We start from the raw sequence: 21,603 nt of genomic DNA, 5'->3' as shown, positions 1-21,603 counted from the left end.
ACGATGGGGGCAGGTATGCACGCTAGCGATCTCGCTAGCGAGATCGCAGCATGTAAAGCGGCCTTTAATTCCACAAAGGTTAGCTAAAAATTAACTTTTTATAAAACTTTGTTGATATATACTCTTAAAGGGGTTGTTCCAAGTTCTTAAATGAAACATATTTGTTATGTTCGTACAACAAGGGGTAAAGGTTGCACACTAATATCTGCAACTGACCCTGCAAGTTCTTATACAGACTAGAAATCACAACCCTGCAATCTCTAGTGGTTCCTGCTGGAGTTGGAATATCCCTGATTACAGACTAAATGATGGCAACTTGGGCCTATGCTGCTTGAATGGTTATCAAGCACTTCATGCTCCTCCTAAGGAACCGGAAGGCAGAGCAGAGTGCAAATTACCTAAAGAAGGGAAGGTGTGCTGAAGTTGAAAGTGATCCCATATTGAGCAATACAAACAACAACCAGAGAAGATGAATACTATTAAAGAATATGCCACCTACTAACTGACATTAAACATAACATAGGTGCAGAGTGGAGAAAAAAAAAACAGCATAGAGAAGTATCCTAGCTGGTATTCCACTGACTGGCACAAACTAACAGCAATATGGCTGGACTTCAAAATGAGAATACTACCAGCAGGAAATACCACCAGAAGAAACATATTTAAAGCCACACCCAAAAGGTGATTAGGCCGGCAAACGAGTAAATGAATATACCTGTTATCCTAATAGAGCCAAAGCACAGATACCCCTAAAGTATGTATGCAGATATACTGTATGGTTAATCTGCTGGGAAATAGAATTCCAATGTTGCCTAGCTGACTTACTGACAGTGTGGCTTTCGGGAGAAAATTAATTTAATTCCTTTTGGGAGCTACCAACTTTCAGGCATGATGGAATGTGTTCAGTTCAAGTACTTTGACTGGCAGCTTAGGCCGGTTTCACACATCCGGCTTTTCGCCGGTTTGCCGGATCCGGCGCTCTCCCATACAGTGACTACAGTACAGTGACAGCGCAACAAGCGCCGGTCACATGCTGTCATGTGACCGGCGCATGTGACCCGGAAGTTACAGCGCTGTCACTGTACTGTATTGTCTGTACGGGAGAGCGCCGGATCCGGTAAACCGGCGAAAAGCCGGATGTGTGAAACCGGCCTTAAGGTGCAGTGTACATCTCTACAGAGTGAGGTCTCAATCAAGATGCCAGATCATGCTTAAGGTCCAGTCACACTAAGCAACTTACCAGCGATCCCAACAACGATAGAGATCGCTGGTAAGTTGCTAGGAGGTTGCGGGTGAGATGTCACACTGCGACGCTCCAGCGATCCCACCAGCAACCTGACCTGGCAGGGATCGCTGGAGCGTGGCTACACGAGTTGCTGGTGAGCTCACCAGCAACCAGTGACCAGCCCCCAGCGCAACGTGGAAGATGCTGCGCTTGGTAACTAAGGTAAATATCAGGTAACCAACCCGATATTTACCTTGGTTACCAGTGCACGGAGCTACACGTGCAGAGAACAGGGAGCAGCGCACACTGAGCGCTGGCTCCCTGCTCTCCTAGTTACAGCACACATCAGGTTAATTACCCGATGTGTGCTGCAGCTAAATGTGCACAGAGCAGGGAGCAGCGCACAATGCTTAGCGCTGGCTCCTTGCTCTCCTAGCTACAGCACACATCGGGTTAATTAACCCGATGTGTCCTGCAGCTACATGTGCACAGAGCAGGACCCAGCACTGACAGTGAGAGCGGCGGAGGCTGGTAACAAAGGTAAATATCGGGTAACCAAGGACAGGGCTTCTTGGTTACCCGATGTTTACATTGGTTACCAGCCTCCGCAGAAGCCGGCTCCTGCTGCCTGCACATTTAGTTGTTGCTGTCTCGCTGTCACACACAGCGATCTGTGCTTCACAGCGGGACAGCAACAACTAAAAAATGGCCCAGGACATTCAGCAACAACCAACGACCTCACAGCAGGGGCCAGGTTGTTGCTGGATGTCACACACAGCAACATCGCTAGCAACGTCACAAAAGTTGTTCGTTAGCAGCGATGTTGCTAGCGATGTTGCTTAGTGTGACGGGGCCTTTATAGTCTCAGCTCACTGTCTACTGAGCATGATTGTAGCTGCTCCATGCACGCTACTATGACATTAAGTTATCAGGAAGAATAAAGTGCAGCTGTACAACAATGGAATGATATTATCTTGCAGATGAACTCTATATCTGCAAATTAATAACATTTGGGGACATGATAGTTCCATCTTAACCCTGCTGTTCTGTTAACAATGACTGAATTTGACATTTGATTTTTCTTTTTACATATTCATTATGCGGTTCTAAAACTGGTGGTTAATTTACTTTTCCTCATTTAAGGGGCTCTTACTATGGGTTGTTGTTTTTTTTTTTTGTTTGTTTTTTTACTTTTTTCAAACATAACCGGAACATTATAAGAGTATAGTAAACCCGAACAGAACAGCATGGTTAATAGGGAAAATTGCAATATGCTTGTAAAAACAAGAAAATGTACAATTTAACTCCTTTTATAAAATCTTCTCAGTGGGTTGTCCACTGCTAAGACACCCCCTTCTCATTCCCCACATTTGTCCTTGTTAAAATACTCACCTCCGCTTATGTGCCGCCCCTGCAGCGGTCGAACTGCTCGGATCCGGGATTGCTGTGGCTCGAGGGTCTCCGGACCCGGGGGCTTGCGGCAACTCAAATGTAAAAGGGGGCTATTTACAGGGGATAATAGTTTGTGACGCTACCCATGGTTCGCGGTAAGGGGAGTACCGCCGCTGCCGATAGGAGTACCCGGGGGAGATGGAGTGGGGCAGCCAGATGACGTTTCCCTCCACGGGTAGGGGAGACCCCGGGACTCTGGATGATGGTGTGCAGGGGAGCGCAGTGCTAGGCGGTAGCAGGGGATGACCATGTACTCACTCAGAGAGCCTTGGTGATGAAAAACAGACTCTAACAACAAGGTAAACCAAGTCTCTGGGCGCCGCTGCCCTCTTGAGGGGAGCCCGTCTGGGTGTCTGTCCCCTACAGTATTGCCTGATGGTCCAGAGCCTGCCTCCGTGCACAAATTTAGAAGTTTCCTGTTGGCCCATAGGCATAAAGCTGTCTGGGCCCTGCTTCTTACTATTAGTAGAGGAGCTTTGCTCTCAAGGGCTCATGCTTGGAATTTCAGTGGGCTGCTTGGGTTGGAAAGCCCTATCCCCCTCATTGCGCTAGTGCCCCTGATCTCTGAGCTTCGTGGGGACAGTCCATAAAGTCACTATCCCCCGCAGGTTAATTGCCAGGTTGCATGAAGCTACTCTCTGACCTAGTGTCCAGTACCCCGCTGTGCTTTCGGTCCCGGACCGGTTATTAGACTCAGATGCCTCCCGTCCTCCAAGACCAGGTCCAGGCACTCAGCCTCAATACCCTACGACCGGGTCTCCGACTCCTCCGGCCCAGACCACCATCTGCGACCCAACCTGTAACTACCCCGGGAGCTCCAAGTCCCAGCTCCTCACTCTTTGGGAGTTACTACTCTTCTCTGGGGAGCTGCTACTCCCAGCTCCTCACTCTCTGGGAGCTACTTCTGTTCTGCCTGTCAGCTCTGCTTTCCACTTCCTCCCTCACTGACTTACCCCTTCCTACCAATCTACCTGACCCCTAGGTGGACGGCCCTATTCCAGCTCAGTAGCCCACTGGTGTGTCTGGCAGGGTGTGGTGTGAGGTGTGGTTGGGATTTTGGATGCTGATGGAGGCAGTACTATAGGTAGGGAACCCAGAACCATGGGGGCTTGAGTCCTGCACTAAGAATAAAGAGCATGCAGTACCCTGTGATGACCTGACTAGTCCAGGGGCGTCACAATCCAGTGATGTTGGCTCTCACTCTCCCAGGGCTTATGTGAGATTTCTACAGCATGTGAGGCCTGCACTAGACCACCACCAGCCTCACTGTCCCCGCCTTCAAATGTATAAGTAGTCAAGACAAAGTGAGAGCTGCAGTTGGCCGCTCAGCTCCTATTGATTACTTATATATCTAAAGGTGAAGACAGTGAAGCTGATGGTGATTGGTCATGGGACTCATGTGACATAAGAACCTCACATGAGCCCTGGGAGAATGAGAGCTGGCTCTGCTAAAATGGCACAGCAGCAGAGATGATTAAAATATTTTTTACCTTAATGGACTGTGGAATGAGATGGGGTTGTCCCAGTAGTTGGCAACCCCTTTAAGAATGGAGGTACTTTTCATTTTACAGTGTAAAAATCATTGTGTAGGTTACTGGTCACACTGCGGACTCAAACTAGCCAGATACCTGCATGCTGTTTGGAGGCTCTATGCTTTAGAGCAGGGATCTTAAACAAATGGCCTGCAGGCCACATGAAGTCTATGAGGCACTGGAGTTCGTGGGACGATTGCGGCATGGTCCAGGAGACCCCAATGCCAGTGCTTTGTCTCAGCTGAATGTGTATCCTTGGATGTAAATTCAACTGAAATATATTATGGCACAGAGACCAGATTTTTCCATTGAATATCAATACCAACCACCGGCCAATTGTTGATTTCAGTGTACCACGACAGGCATTGTATGATGTCACTGCCATGCCACACCCCGCTTGTTGAAGAAATGAGGACCTTGTTAGCCGAGGGAGTAAACATGTGTGAGAAGAATTGTGTTTTATTTATGTCTATGTGAAGAGGACCAGGATTGGGATATTACTACAAGGTGAAGACCAGGATGTGTGTCATCACTACAAGACTGGGACTTTGCTACAAGATGCTGACCAGGATGAGGACATTACTGCAAAAGGAGACCAAGATAGGGAAATTACTACAAGAATGTGACCAGAATGTAGGAGATTACTTCAAAATGTAGACCAGGAAGAAGGACATTACTGCAAGATGTGGACCAGGGTAGAGGACATTGCTACAAGATGAGGACTAGAATGAAAGACATTACTTTAAGAAGAAGACCAGGATGTGCACATTACTACAAGATGGGAGCCAGGATGGGGGACATTACTACACAAAGTAGACAAGGATGGGAGACATTACTACAAGAAGGGAAACAGGATGAGGGATATTACTACAAGAAGAGGACCAGGACGGAGGACATTGCTACAGGAGAGAGATCAAAATGGGGGACATTACTAGAAGAAGGGGATCAGGATGGGCACATTACAACAAAAAGTGGAACTAGGTAGGGAACATTATACAAGATGGGGCCCTGGATGGGGGACTTTTCTACAAGAAAGGGACCAGAATAGGAGACATTACTAGAAGAAGGGGACCAAGATATGCACATTAAAATAAGAAGGGAACCAGGATGAGAGACATTACTACAAGATGTAAACCTGGATGGGGGCATTACAACAATAAGGGGACCAGAATGGGGGAGATTGTTACAAGATTTATGCCAGAATTATTATATGTCGCTAATTATAAGACAATATTTCTGTATGGTACCATTTGGGGGATAAAAAAGGGAAAAATGTAAAAAAAAATACTGTACTAATAATTAAGTATGAAAAAATAAAAAAATATTATGGCATTAAAAAAGCTTCTATATTTATAAATTTAAGTAAACAAAAAAGTACACGTTTGTTATCGTTGTATCCAAAACAACCCAAACTAGGGCACAAATTATCAAAAATTTGAATAGAAAAAAAATATGGTATCACTGAAAATGTCAACTGTGCTGCACATATAGCCTCCCGAATTTGAGATTCCTACTTTAGGCCTCTTTCACACGTCTGGGCAAAACACACACCTTTTGCACGGTCCGTGGTGTAGGTGCGTATGTGTGTGTGTGTCCAGTGTGTGCGAGCCGTGTAACATCTGGATAGCACACTGACAGCAGGAACTTCTATACTTATCTATCCATGGTGCTGCTGTCTCCGGAGCTGCTGTTACTTCCGGGTCCTCGGTACAGTGAATATGCAATGAGCATAATGAGAAAGTGACAACAGCGTCAAAGACAACAGGGCTGGAGACAGGTGAGTATAGAAAAGCATCTTATTTTAAGGACATGGGTTTTCTCCAGCACGTGTCACATTGATGTCACACAGAGTGACACCCGTTCTGCCAGAGAACAACGGACATATCGCCATGTCGCGCACACAGACACACTTACCATATGGAAAGGCAGCCTGGGAGAACATCCAGTTTGGATCAGCAGTGCAAATGTAGCGCCCCTGAACCACTCAGGGCACTACAGGGAACTGCATCCTCACGGAGATGCAGGGCCTACCCCCTGGAACCTGGAACACCAGTGCTAGCAACACCCACACAAACCAAAATACTAGTTACCACTCCACACCAGGGGGCACTGCCTAGTCAAATAATGGGAGGGCCACCCGGGTGACGTGCGCCTTATGGACTGTTTTGTGCAAAAACTACCGCCATCTTTAATTCTATGAAAACTGGCTGCGCCATCACGGTGGCAAAAGGGGGTGAAAAGCCAACTCCGTCCCTGGGAGTGTACAGCAGGCAAAAGTGAAACTAACTACTGGAAGCCGGAAGGGGCGCCAGCAGAATGTACCCTGTATGCTGAAGCAACCGCAGCTCTGCAGCACAAGACCAGCAAACCTGCAGAGGAGAGAATATCTGCCCCTCCAGCTCGTGGAGCCGTACCCTGGCTTGAAGAAGAGCTGGGACGGCTGTGCCTCCGGAAGCGGCTGCAAATGATCCAGCAAGCAGAAGACTAGCACTCGGAGATGATGGGAGTAGTGATGGCTGTGCGAGCCCAAGATGCACGGGCTCTGCACAAGGAGCGGCACCAGGAGCCGGTAAGAGTGGGAACCTCCTTAGCCCCACTAGTCCCCATGGCAGCGGCACCTGTATGACCCCTGAACGCTGACCTGCCGGTAGCACCGGATCCTCCGACCACGGCCAGACCAGACCATGCCGTAACGCCTCCATCCATGACCAGACCAGACCAGGCCGCAACGCCTCCATCCACGACCGAACCGGACCAGGCTAGGCTGCAGGGAGCAGCCCTGGAAGACCCGAAGACCGACAGAGGAGTCGTCGATGACCAGGCCGAGCTGGAAGACCCAACGACTAACAAAGGAGTCGGCGGTGACCAAACCAAGCAGAGATCCGCTGATGGTGATCCGGATGCAGACTGTTCAGGTTCGGGGAGCCTGAGGTTCGAGCGGGAGTGTGGCATTGCTACTGCGGTGCAGTCACCATCCGGAAGCAGGCCCAGGAGCAGCAGGCTCAAACCACCAAGGGAAGGCAAGTGGTGGCTCAGGATTTGCAGGAAAAGCAAAGTCTGCGCCGAGATACCTGGGGAGCCCGAGGGGTCCAGTACCAGGGCATCGTAGATAAATTTTATCAGCAGAAATGCTATGATTTTATCAAGGAGCCTGGCATGCATTCAGGAATCTTTGTGTCCCGCAGAGCTGTGATGAACCACTTAAAGAAGGGACATCCAGATCGTGACCTGCACCTGGGTGATGATGTCACATAAACCAGACACCACGGCTTGCGGGGCTGGTATGCTCTAGATGTGCAGAAAATCCATGACCTGTCACTGCCAGCTTCTCCTACTCCCCCGCCATTTCCCAAGTCATCTACGCTGTGGTAGCTGAACCAGGCTAACCCAGCAGTTGTGTTTGTTTATTTGGACTGTTCCAGAAAGTGTTTTGAAAATGCAGAAAATGTTGAAAAATGTTGATTTTATCATTAACAATGCTTGCATAATCTCTGAAAATGTCACCTGATTGCCTATAATGTTTGAAACGTTAATATAAAAATGGACCACTGGTCATTGGACTGGGAATGACCCGAACTGTCACAGCGTAAATATGTTGCACCAAGTGTGCCTCCCAGAGCAATCCTCAAACCATCAGGACATTGACACCGCCAAGGGAAGGCAAGTGGTGGCTCAGGATTTGCAGGAAAAGCAAAGTCTGCGCCGAGATACCTGGGGAGCCCGAGGGGTCCAGTACCAGGGCATCGTAGATAAATTTTATCAGCAGAAAGGTTATGATTTTATCAAGGAGCCTGGCATGCATTCAGGAATCTTTGTGTCCCGCAGAGCTGTGATGAACCACTTAAAGAAGGGACATCCAGATCGTGACCTGCACCTGGGTGATGATGTCACATAAACCAGACACCACGGCTAGCGGGGCTGGTATGCTCTAGATGTGCAGAAAATCCATGACCTGTCACTGCCAGCTTCTCCTACTCCCCCGCCATTTCCCAAGTCATCTACGCTGTGGTAGCTGAACCAGGCTATCCCAGCAGTTGTGTTTGTTTATTTGGACTGTTCCAGAAAGTGTTTTGAAAATGCAGAAAATGTTGAAAAATGTTGATTTTATCATTAACAATGCTTGCATAATCTCTGAAAATGTCACCTGATTGCCTATAATGTTTGAAACGTTAATATAAAAATGGACCACTGGTCATTGGACTGGGAATGACCCGAACTGTCACAGCGTAAATATGTTGCACCAAGTGTGCCTCCCAGAGCAATCCTCAAACCATCAGGACATTGACACCGCCACCAAGGAGAGGCAGATTGGAAGAAAGGTCTGGGATAGAGATTTCCCAGACCTTGTCACCACAGGGACCGGTGACCTGCCTCCTTAAAGGGTACTGGGGTTCAGGACCTTTGGGTGGTGTGATGATGAGGGAATGCTCATACAATGTTAAAGTGGAACCTCCCCTGCTTGGGAAGAATGTTTTATTATAATTGATTTTATGTTTTAATAAACCCTTTATTGTCTTTACAGCCCCAGGACGTGCTGTGTTTAACCAAGGGGGAATGTAGTGCCCCTAAACGACTCAGGGCACTACAGGGAACTGCATCCTCTTACGGATGCTGGACCTACCCCCTGGGACCTGGAACACCAGTGCCAGCAACACCCAACACACCAAAATCCTAATTGCTACTGCCCAACAGGGGGCACTGCCTACTCAGATAAGGGAGGGCTACCTAGAGGGCAGAGCCTGACCAGGGAACTAGACAGCCTGGTGGGAGGGGACGGCAGTCAGTAAGTCAGTCAGTCTGAAGAGAACAGTGGTGCACAGTGAAGTGCACGGACATGCCTGAGAGCTGGGTCGTGTAACGGTGACCTGGGGGCACAGGAGAGTGGTCGCCAGGGCAGGTACACCCATGTACCGCTGGGACCAGAGCACGGTCGGGTCACAGGGCCCTAGGTCAGGCGACAGTTTCAGACGGTCTGGCAAATACCTGCACAGTGAGGGGACCTACACGGACCTCACTGATCCACAAATCCGGGGGCATCAGCAGTAAAGCAAGTGGAAAATAGGAACAAACAACAGATGGAGGTATTATAGATTGTCGGCCACTCAATATGAGAATATACAAATAAGCAAGGAAAATGAGTTTTAAAGGGCCAATCACTATAAAAAATGCATGAGAAGTGCACCTTTAGAAATAATTATAATTTATTCATATCAAAATACATACAAGGGCACTGTTATAACATGATGTACAATTGGTAAAATATAACAGTGATTGGAGATAGAGAGGAATCAGAGATATCCCAACCTAGGACATCAACAACATAATATATAGGGGGCAATCCTATGTATTCAGAAGTAATCCTCATACAAAAATACAACACAGCGGGTCACATAAATTAGATAGTCCTACAAAAACTGAATTCAGACCCCTATCCTGTAAAGAATCATAGGATCATAACTTACCCATACTAAAGTGCAAGTGCTGGAGTGGATATCCTGTGGAGAGGGGGAAGCCCCGATGCGTTTCGCTTAGGTCACTTCCTCGGGGGGCAGTATAAAGCAAGGATCAGGGTTCGGACACATACCTCCCTACAGGGTGCACACTGCCAGCCGTACGGAGAAGGAGACTGCTACCACAAAGATACAGTCGAGCCCCAAACGCTCCATACTACAGTGACCCAACCACACTGGGAGTGCCGGGGACAGAGCAACCGAGTCATCAACTGGCACTGGCTAACCAGGGACCTGAACCAGCCATCCAAGGGTCCGGAGTGAGTGGAGACTGTTGTTTACAATCCAAGGTGTGGTCTCCCTTTTAACTCCATCATACATCTCTCAGGCTCAGCTCTACCTGCGGAGGGCCTACCACCTCAGCTGCCATTACCACCAGCCCTGGGAGTACCCAATTCAGCAGCGGCTGTTCCACAACATTAACTGCAACCCGCAGGTGGCGTCACACAAATGACTTTATTATCCCCTGTAAATACTCCCATTAAAAAGCACCCAGGGCACGGGACCGGGCAACGGCTACCAAAGTGACATTCCCCAGTGATACACTGCCCGGTGTTGAGTACCCCATTCCCTGGGCGACACACAACCATGCTGCTGATCTGGTCTATGGCAAAGCAGGATACCAGATGGCAGAGGAATTACGGTATACGCTCCTAAATAGGGAATATTAGAACAACCCTTTAAATGTGTATACAAGTTATGCAGATGAGGTTGTCAATTGAAATGTCAGTTAATGATGGCTCATTGGTTAGCACTGCAGTCTTACAGCGCTGGAGTCCTTGGTTCAAATCCCATCAAGAACAGCATCTGCAAGGAGTTTCTATGTTTTCCTCATGATTGTGTGGGTTTCCTCCAGGCATTTCAGTTTCCTCCACACTCCAAAGACTTCCAGGTAGGGAATTTAGAATTTAGAGCTCCAATGGGGACAGTGTTTCTAATATATGTAAAGTGCTCTGGAATTAATGTCTCTATATAAGCGAATAAACATTATTATATTAATGATTACAGCATGCTCATTGTGTAGTGAGTGGTCATTATAACAGTTCTGTACATCCCACCATCCCCAATGACTTGAAGTAAGTGGTACATCACAAATATAACTTCATGTTATCTATACACTAAGGCAGCCAGACATGATTTCAATGCTATTTGCTTGCAGATTATTAGTAGTAGACATGACAGGTTCCCTTTAAGTAACAGTAATTAGCCTGCTCTTCCCAAACATATAAAGAAGGCCATCGAGGGCTTCTGGTGGCAGTAAAATGAAAGACAATGTCGCAGGTTTATGTATAAATCAATATGTGTGTTAATTCTGAATAATGAATTTATTGATTATTGTGAGTCATTACTGTATCCAGTGGGTAAATATTATCCAAGTCTTCTACATCTGTTTCCACAATGACTTAGTTTGCAATTCTAGGTTTAAGAAAACCCCATGCCATTGTACATTTTGTATACTATAAATGATGCATTTTATATGCCATTGTTGGCTTTACATCAGAGAACACTGATCCCATGCAGAGGAGAATTTCATTTAACCACTGCAATAGTAAAAGACGTAAATGAAAGCTCCTTGTGCTATTTCCAGTGAAAAGGGATTTCTTTTCTACTTTTTGATTTAAAACAAATGTGTTTCACTCCTCTAGAATTCCTCTCAAATAACAGCTGCTACAAATTACTTGGAGTCTCAAATGAATGAAGTCATCGCAGATAACTACACCCTCAGTCTTGTGACATATGCATTATCATTGGTTGGAAGAAGTAAAGCTAAAGAGGGTCTGGACCTTCTGAACGACCGGGCAGAGCACAGTGGTAACTGATTTTTAAAATTACAGTTCGACACATAAGTAGCAAAAGAGTAAATTGTGATAAAGGATAGTTTGAATTTATAGCAGCTTCACCCTGGAAATACAGTCATAGTCAACTACAGTCATACTGAGTATCTTTTTCACACCACCTTAGCCTTCTTCCCAACGTGAGTGACTTAAGTGTCTAATGCCTTGAAAAAGTATTCAGAACCTGTGAAATTTTCTACATTTTTTCTTGTTACACTCACAAACTAAAATGTATTTTTTGGGATTTTATGTGATATACCAACACTAAGTAGAAGGATACATGGATTTCTAAATAATAATAATAATAATAATAATAATACATAATTAAAAATAGAAATCTAAAAATTGTGATGTGCATTTGTATTCAATCTCCCTAAGCTAATATTTTATAAGACCACCTTTTCCTGCAATTACTGCTGCAAGTCTTTTGGGGTATGTCTCTACTAGCTTTGCACATCTAGAGGCTCAAATTTTTGCTTGTTCTGATTTGGAAAATAGCTGCAGCTGAGTGAGATGGGATGGAGAGCATCTGTGAACAGCAATTTTCAATTTTTGACACAGAATGTCTATGTGATTTAGGTCTGAACTGTGACGGAGCCAATCAAACACACAAATATGCTTTGATCCAGACCATTCCATTTTAATTCACAGAATGTTTATTTTTTGCTGTTCGGTTCAGGAACTGGACACAGGCAGGACAGGTGCAGGTACTGTAGACGGACTGGCAGGACAGGTTCTGGTTCAAGAGACAGGCAGGACAAGTTTGGGAACCCTGAGAGGCTGGACAAGTTTAGGAACTGGAGACAGGCAGTACAAGCACAGGTACTGGAGATGGACTGGCAGGACAGGTTCTGGTTCAAGAGACAGGTAGTACAGGTTTGGAAACGCATAGAGGCAAGGTGTGCTCAGGAACTAAGGCAACTTGCAGACAGCAGACTGGAGTACCAAAGGTATCAGACTAACCAAGAACCTAATTACTCAGGTACTGATCTACAGGGGAAGGTGCCTTAAATAGCCAATGCCTTCCAGCCATAGGTTGGGAAACATTTTCTGAGTGCATGTGCTTACGTCCTAAGGACATTGCCACCAGGAGACCTGCACAATATGGGCAGGCCATGTAGCTTTGAGACTGCAGAAGGAGCAGGGGAGTGAGCAGACCGGCTGCAGTGATGAGTACATCGGCATCCCTGCTGAGAATAGAATGCAAGACAGTGCAGGGATGTCAGCATTACACATCCATCAGAGCCAAGTCTATTGACTTTCATTTCATCACTCTAAATCAACCATTTCCAATCTTCTACTGCCCACTTTTAGTACTTTTTTGAAAACTCAAGCCGACTCTTTTAATGATGATATTAAAGTCAAGGCTTCTCCACCCTTTTTGGGGCCACCCTTTCAGAATTGTGTAATGTGTATCACACGCTGCTTAGATGGATGTTTGTGATCCCACTATTATAAAGCATACGAGCTACCTCCACTGCCATATTTGTTGCCCCAGAACTAATAGACCTTGTAATGAACCAACTAGTTGACTCCGATATTCTACCTGGATATCTAGCTTATGGCTTTGAATGGATGGATGAACATCATTTCGCATTCTTCCAAGTTTCATGACACTCACATGATGCAGTTTGGCAATTTTCTTAGCAAAGCGACCGCTATCAATGAGTTGGATTATGCTATTTCTCTTTTCTTGGGAAATCTTCTTTATGGCTACTACGCCATTCAACCCATTCAAACTGTTACGGAATAACGTTCTCAGTCTCCAAAGGATTACACGACAGTCTTTCTTTGAAGCGAGAAAGAATGTTTTATTGCATATGCAACAGCTCTGATTGGATCACAGAACTGTCTCCATATTGCAGGAGCAGCCTTTTTATACAGAATTAAAATGGGAGTTACATATGACATAGCCAATACAATAATACCATATTAACATATAACCAATCACATATACTGTAAGTACTTAGTTAAAGAATTACTTATGTACATTCGTGCCAAAGATGCCTCGAGTGATTTCATGCCCTCAGGTATCTGAGGGCAGAGTGACGTGCATTGTACAGGTCAGGGCTGTAGTGTAAATAAGCCATCTTTGTTTAGTGTCTACTTATTAATCATGTTGCGCATTCTGAGACCATTGAAATTATCTAAAAAAGAGAATTTAGATTTAAGCAGGCTATGTCTTAAAGGGACTGGGTTATTAAAGGGATATTGATTGGTCCAATAAAGTGGCAAGCAACTATATCTAAATTAAAAGGTATATGGAAAGGAATATATTAAAAGGTATATATAGAAAAGTGAATTCCTCATCACAGACAAGTAATCTTTTGCTTGGGAATCAACCAAATAACACAGAGCTATTAGGGAATATGAAAATAAGTTATAATTTGTAGTATACAGGGAAAAAAAGATTTTTCAAACACCAGGAGCAAAACCGTAACAATGCAGTAACATAACAAGAAACTGCATAACGAATCATATGCTAAATAGTTGCAAATCATATTTATGTGTGAGACAGCAAAGATGCTTGTCTAGAAAATTATGTTAGTATCATGTTCTAAGCTGTAGTGGCTGGTGAGATATGGAGCCTGAAAGTAAAAAGTTCAAAACATTGTTACCCTTTGCTCGTCAATGTATAACCTAACCTTTCTTTACACTTCTCCACAACTTTATCCCTTACCAGTCTGGTGTCTTCCTTGGTTTTGATGATGCTGTTTTATCTCTAATGTTTTCAAACAAACCTCTAAGGCCTTCACAGAACAGCTGTGTGATGCTAGTAACTACTCACCGGCTAGCCATGAGGCTGGGTAGTCAAGAGATCCGGGGTCAGATACCAGGAGGGCTAGCAGTAAACAAAGAGGTGAGACAAAGGCATAGTCAAGTCAAATTTTGAGGTCAAAATTTCAGGAAGTTAGAGGATCAAGACAAAGGAGCTAGGCAAATGGATTTTAAGAAGCAAAGTACAAGGTTGGGTAAACCATCGATCAGACTGACCTCAGAAATAACAGGTACCACTGAGCTAAAGCTATGACTGGCAGTAATTGTGGGCAGAGATTCAGTTAAATACCAAGGTAATTACTCCAAACAGGAGACACATGGAGGAAACCTTGCATGTCGCAGCCCTGATTGGATGGCTGATGCATCCAGACACATCGGTAGGAGCAATCATGACAAGCTATAGTTATACTGAGAATACATTACACATAGGTGGACTCAATGTATGAATTAGGTGACTTTTGGATAAAATTGGTCACTCAGGATTTTATTTAGGGGTATCAGACTAAAGGGGGCTGAATGCAATTGTATGTTCAGATTTATTTATCTAAAATATTTAGAAACCTTTGTATCTGTTCCTTTATACTTCACAAACACTTGCTACTTTTTGTTGGTATATTACACAAAATCGCAACAAAATACATTTACGTTTGTGGTTGTAACATTAAAAATTGTGGAAAAGTTCACAAGGTTTGGATACTTTTTCAAGGCACTGTAAATGACATGTCAGGGTTGGTGTATGGAGTGAGCTCAAGTGCAGATGTCATCTGCATTATGTTCCAGCAATTCAATCTAAGCGCCGATTGCTGCTGTTAACTCCTTAAATTCTGCAGGCAATCTAACAGCAACATTTGAATAGTGTGATCCCAAGGGACACCATTTCAGGGTGATCACAGGGTGCCATTGGATTTATATGGCAGGTGGGTTCCTGTTGAAGGTTCTTATGGCTGTCATGTTGGTACTTATGTTAAACCCAACTTCATATATTAAGTAATCAAAACAAAAAGGTTTCAATAAAAATGTTTAGTATATTGTATGGTAAAATAAATGGCAATTGGCAATCCTTGAATAAGGCTCTACTAGCTGAAACATGTCGGATTTCTCTTAATGTGTCCCCCCTCACTGTTTTCATGATCGATGGATCTATGTTAATAGAACCTCAATAAATATTTTTAACCTTTTTCGAAGTGCTTGAGGTCATACTCTAGTTTGCTTGTCTGTGTTCTGCCGGAGGCCAGGGCAGCTCCGTGCACCAACACCGATCCTGATCTGGATTTTAGGAAGGGTGAGCTGAACTACTTTTTCTATTTTCTGCATTCAAAGATGTTGCGACATCTTAGAAAACAACTGATGCCATAAAAATTGCCATAAAAAAGCCGTCTTTAGTAGTAAAGATCCCGAAGTGTCCTTAAGCACCTTCTTCCCGAGAAACTCGGCAGGTTTTCACAAGTCTTTGAATTCGAAGATCAACACCCTTACACCCTACTCTTGTCTTCCAGCTGTATCAGACTCCTGGTCAGACTCTATATCCATCACTCAAGAGCAAAGAAGAGGTGATGTAAAGCACTTAATGCAGAGAGCAGAAAAGACTTTAGGCCTAGGTCCTGTATTCAGAGTACTTGCAGAAATGACTCATACTAATGTAGTAGGTGGCCAGATTACCCCACTCCTACGGTGGTTATATCTACATTGTCTGTTGTATTTTATAAAGTGAATGTCCAAGTGCTGCTGATGGAGTATGCGGGCTGACAATGTAGCAGTGGTCTGCTCCATCTAGCGGCAGAGAGTTAAAGCTTTTTATTGCATATTGCATTTTACTGTATAATGTGTATTTTATAATATAATCTGTTATGTGTGCTTAATGCATTAACCGTGTAACGTAAAGTATAGGCATGTTAAGTAGGGATGTTAGCCAGATAGGTATTAGAGTAAGTAAAGGTTTTAGTATGTACAGTGTAACAGACACTTCCTGGTTGTCAAGGAACTGGTGAGCCAGGATAGTAGGAGTGACAGAGAGCCAGAGAGTTGGCTGGTGAGAGTGGCCATAGAGAGTTATTTCTGCAGAAAGGTTCCAGGTGTGCGGATGGTGCTTGGTAACTTGGGCCCATCAGGGAACCTAGAGGTATCCTCCACGTGTCCAGAGCCTACGGCACATCTTGGGATGGGCTTTATGTAGCTGTCTGAGGCAGTGATTGGATACAGAAGCCGCGGAGACAAAAAAAGGACAAGTAGAGGCCTAGGCTTGGCCGCTGGAAGGCTAATACCAAGGGTGAGGGCTAGCAGAAAAAGGACCCCAGAGAACAGCAACAGCAGAGCGGGATTATAATGGCCATGTCTGTAAAAAAGGTTGAAGATTGAATAATCCAGTTGTTGTTGTTTTGTAAAGAAATTATCTGTGTAATGTGTAGCCCCGTCACATCTACAATGGTGACTAGCTGCGGGGAGGAGGACCCACCCCTGAAGCCTGAAGTGAGTGTCGCACCCCCCGTCCAGGGCAGAGCACAAACACAGGTTCAGTGTGGTGAAGTAGACTGGAGTCCTGTCAGCCTGGCGTTTGCTCCCCTATAAACTAACATCAAACTTTTTTCTTATTAATATTGTCTGTGCTAAAGCAATACAGTAATGCATATTTTAAACACCACTACCACCCTTCTGTCTAACACTGTCAGCGGATTTGAAGGATAATTTAATACTGGGGCTAACGGGACAAATATGAAGGTGCAAATACTTCCTTCAGCACTCACCTGTACTGCTGCCCCGCAACCCAATATCCTGACTGCCACTCCTCTTCTGCTCCCTTTATTCAGTGGCACAGATTCTCTTTGGTCTTCTTGCTATTGCACAACTAGGTCTCAGACATCACTTATAGGCACACGTAGCGATGTCATGGCATTACGAAGTGCATCACTCACCCAAATTACAGAATGCTGTGCAGAGACGTCTGAGTCCTGGTTGTGCCGGAAGTCCTGGCCTGCAGGTAAGATGCTTAGGAGAAGCCGTGGGATAGGGAAAAGGGAAAAATAGAGGCACTGAATGCCAGACAATGGGCTCTGAGTTTGGTAGGACAAGTAAATCATGAGGTGAGTATTCATTTATTTTTTTACAGTCTGTTCTTAATTATTATTTAATAAGGTCAATTTAATTTGCATAGAACAACTACTGCAAATCAAATCTCCTTATAAAAGCTGTGGGATTTGCTGAATATGAATCCTAACTAGAGATGAGCGAACCGGTCGTGGTTCGGCTCGAGTTCGGTTCGTCGAACGGAGGTCTCGTTCGAGTTCAGTTCGGCGAACGTTCGACAAACCGAACTCGAACCGCATAGGAAACAATGGCAGGCAATCACAAACACATAAAAACACCTAGAAAACACCCTCAAAGGTGTCCAAAAGGTGACAAACAACTCACAACACAACACAAACACATGGGAAAGTGACAAGGACATATACTCGTGCGAAAACAAAAGAGCTGGACAAGGAAAAAGAGGAGGAGACAGATATATGAGTATATGCAAGGAAACGTCGATGCTATTACTGTGCAACTTGAGCCCTGCTCATTTTAGGCTTCCAATTTGGATAAATTGCCTGAGCTTGCCACGTACGCCTTGAGGATCTTGTCGTGTCCTGCAGCCAGCGTTCTCTCGGAACCTGTCTTCAGTGCTGCTGGGGGTCTGCTGGCAGATAAGCACACGTGTCTGTCCACTGACAATGTGGACATGGCTCTCAGAGGACTTTTCTTCCCCTGGGTCATCCAGGGGAGGTGAAAGGCACGCGTATTTTTGAGAGTGCTTCATGCAAAGCATCTTTTTCTTTTTCAAAAGGGGGGTCAACTGATGCCAGTCAAGTGGGGTGTGTGTGGCCCAATTAGTGGAAACGAGGGAGACTGTGGTTGGAGTCCCCTCGCTGTGTTTGTAAAAGAACCAAGATGAACAAGTCATGGCTCTCAGAGGACTTTTCTTCCCCTGGGTCATCCAGGGGAGGTGAAAGGCACGCGTATTTTTGAGAGTGCTTCATGCAAAGCATCTTTTTCTTTTTCAAAAGGGGGGTCAACTGATGCCAGTCAAGTGGGGGGTGTGTGGCCCAATTAGTGGAAACGAGGGAGACTGTGGTTGGAGTCCCCTCGCTGTGTTTGTAAAAGAACCAAGATGAACAAGTCATGGCTCTCAGAGGACTTTTCTTCCCCTGGGTCATCCAGGGGAGGTGAAAGGCACGCGTATTTTTGAGAGTGCTTCATGCAAAGCATCTTTTTCTTTTTCAAAAGGGGGGTCAACTGATGCCAGTCAAGTGGGGTGTGTGTGGCCCAATTAGTGGAAACGAGGGAGACTGTGGTTGGAGTCCCCTCGCTATGTTTGTAAAAGAACCAAGATGAACAAGTCATGGCTCTCAGAGGACTTTTCTTCCCCTGGGTCATCCAGGGGAGGTGAAAGGCACGCGTATTTTTGAGAGTGCTTCATGCAAAGCATCTTTTTCTTTTTCAAAAGGGGGGTCAACTGATGCCAGTCAAGTGGGGTGTGTGTGGCCCAATTAGTGGAAACGAGGGAGACTGTGGTTGGAGTCCCCTCGCTGTGTTTTACATGATTTTCGAAGGGCATGACATGCCTAAGAGGTTGAATTTCATCATCTGCAACTTGTTGGCAACAGAAAGGCTGCCTTTACACCCTTTTGAGACCGAGGATTTTCGAGACCTTATGCCCATTGCAGTGCCCCAAGAGCCGATGGCCATTTGTCACTCCTTCTCCAAGAAAGGCGTGCCCGCGCTACCACAGCAGGTCGCACACAACCTCACCGATTCCTTGATAAACTCTGTGTGTGCATTTCACCACAGATACTTGGACCAGTAAGCATGGACAGGGGAGTTACATGTTGCTGACTGGGCACTGGGTAACTATGGTGAGAGATGGAGAAGGGTTTGCTGTACAAGTCTTGCCGTCCCCACGACTTGTGTGTCAATCCTTCCTCTGTATGTACAAGTTCCTCCACTGCTTCTGCCTCCTCAACCTCGTGTGGGTCCTCTACCTCGGCCCAAACCCTGTGTGGTCATGCCACCCTTCCTTGTAACTGCGCCCAATATATCCCACACACCTCCTTACTATGCTGGCAGCAGAGCTCAACAGCATGATGCGGTCAACTCTTTACTTAGAAATGTCTGGGAAATGTGAGTCACACCGCTGAGGAGTTGTGGACGGTAAGCTCTGGAGAGTGAGACCGAGTTTCATCAATGGTTGTCTCCACTCAACCAGCAGCCAGGGAAGGTCGGGTGCGACAATGATGCCAACCAGTCTGCGACCCTTCTTCAGGGCATGTGACACACGTGCCTTGTATGGCTCACGTGTTGAACCTGGTTGTCAAGCAACTTTTAAAACACTATCCCGGCCTACATGGCCTTCTGCAGAGGGCACGGTGTAATGCCTGCCTAGATCGACACACTCAGATGGGCTCTAAAGGATAGGCTAGAGTCAAGCCACTCACCAAGCTGGACACCCAGAACCCTGAAACCCTTTAACCCCTATACAGTGATTTGGAATTACACAGGGCCCAAGTTGATCAATACCTTTGGAAGGCTGCAGTTCCAGAGAATAGTAGTCATGCAGGGTCAAAAACATTAATTGAGGATGAGGAACAGAATGGGATGGCCAGGACTTAATCAGAAAACAAGCAGAGGTGAAATGCGGATCGGCCAACGAGGTACATAAACAGCAAGCAGGAAAAGTAGTCAGGTAACAAGCACACAAAATCATAAAACTGAACTGGGGGTGACAGTAACAAGAGGTTCATAGCTTTGTCTGGCAGTGGTCTGCAGACAGGAGGGGCCTAAAAAAGGGTGTGGTGTCTTCCCATTGGTTGTAGCTGAATGATGGTACTTCATCTGTGAGATACCCACCACCTACATTCAGCCTGTGGTTCTGTATCTGTCAAGGTAACGCAACCCAGTGGGTGACCATAACCTGCGTCCACCTGCGCCGCTGGCATCGACTCCTTTCCCATCATCAGCACTATGCACGAAAGGAACACGTTGTCACCTGGCGACCGGAGTACAAATTGATTGAGTGGACTACGTTGGTGACTTAACAGCCGTGTGCGGCAATGATGCAAACCTGTCTGCGGCCCTTCGGCAGGGCAAAACGACACACGTGCCTTGTATGGCTCACGTGTTGAATCTGATTCTCCAGCAATTTTTAAAATACCATCCCGGCCTACATGGCCTTGTGCAGCGGGCACGCTGCTATGTGCTCACTTTCATCCTTCGCACCCAGCAGCTCAACAACTTTCATCGCTCCTGAAGTCTTAGGGTCTGGTGGTTAAACGCTGGAAATGCGATGTTCCGACACGCAGGAATTGGAATCTGCACATGTTGCTGCATCTGTGGCAGCACCGCAGAGCCCTGCTAAAATACGGTCTGACGTATACCCTGGGCTAACTTGATCCAGAGGTGGTGCAGATCACGCTGCTGGAGTGGTGTCAGATCAAGGACCTATGCACCCTTCTACACAGTTTACAAATATCGACGAAGATGTTTAGCACTGGCGATGCCATTCTCAGCGTGACAATTCTGGTCATCTACAAGATGGAGCACACTGTAAGCATTATTTAGAGTCAGGTGTTGGTCCAAGAGGAAGGGGAGGAAGTACAGGAGGAGTCATATGCAGAAGGGATAATAAGATCTACAAGGTCCAGACGGTGAGCGGCACCTAGACGGCAGTCATGGTGGGGGAGAGGGATTAACAAGGGCGCATAGTATCAGCAAAAATTGTTGAGGAAGGTGCAGGAGCCCATGAAGAAATAGAGGACGAACTGGCGATGGGCATGGAAGACTCAGCAGATGAGTGAGAGCTTGCTCACATTTCGGTTGTGCAAGGTTGGGGGGAGAGGGCAGAGGAAGGAGGCACGATTCTCACCTCTCTGCCACCAACACACCAAGGACTTGGTCCTCCTGGATGCACAAGACACATGAGCGCCTTCTTGCTGCACTACCTACAACATGACCCTCGGATTGTACGAATTCGAAGTAATGCTAACTACTGGGTTGCCACACTTTTAGATCCCCGGTACAAGACAAAATTTGGCGAAATAATTCCTGCCATAGAAAGGGACGCACGTATACAGGAGTATCTGCAGAAGGTGGTACGCAATCTTAGATCTGCTTTTCCACTAAACACCAGTGCTGCACAGAGTGAATCTCAACGCTTTGCCATGGATAGGAGGAAATGGTCTTTTACTTGTCCACATCTGAGGGACCGAGGGCTGGCTGCTGTGCTGAGATGGCATTGAGTACGG

The 21,603-nt window shown here is 45.9% G+C and overlaps 1 protein-coding gene across 1 annotated transcript in view; it reads left to right on the top strand.

The window, feature by feature from the left end:
* LOC142296516 (CD109 antigen-like) overlaps positions 1-21,603 on the top strand; it is a 474,860-nt gene that overhangs the window by 374,738 nt on the left and 78,519 nt on the right. The window contains exon 26 of the mRNA XM_075340204.1: positions 11,366-11,531. Within this exon, the coding sequence (XP_075196319.1) occupies positions 11,366-11,531 (166 nt within the window). The remainder of the gene's footprint in view (positions 1-11,365; positions 11,532-21,603) is intronic.

Source organism: Anomaloglossus baeobatrachus, chromosome 3 (assembly GCF_048569485.1).
Source record: "Anomaloglossus baeobatrachus isolate aAnoBae1 chromosome 3, aAnoBae1.hap1, whole genome shotgun sequence".
In the NCBI taxonomy this organism is placed as follows: domain Eukaryota; kingdom Metazoa; phylum Chordata; class Amphibia; order Anura; family Aromobatidae; genus Anomaloglossus; species Anomaloglossus baeobatrachus.
The sequence above is the reverse complement of the archived record's forward strand: the minus strand, read 5'-3'. Positions and strand labels throughout refer to the sequence as shown.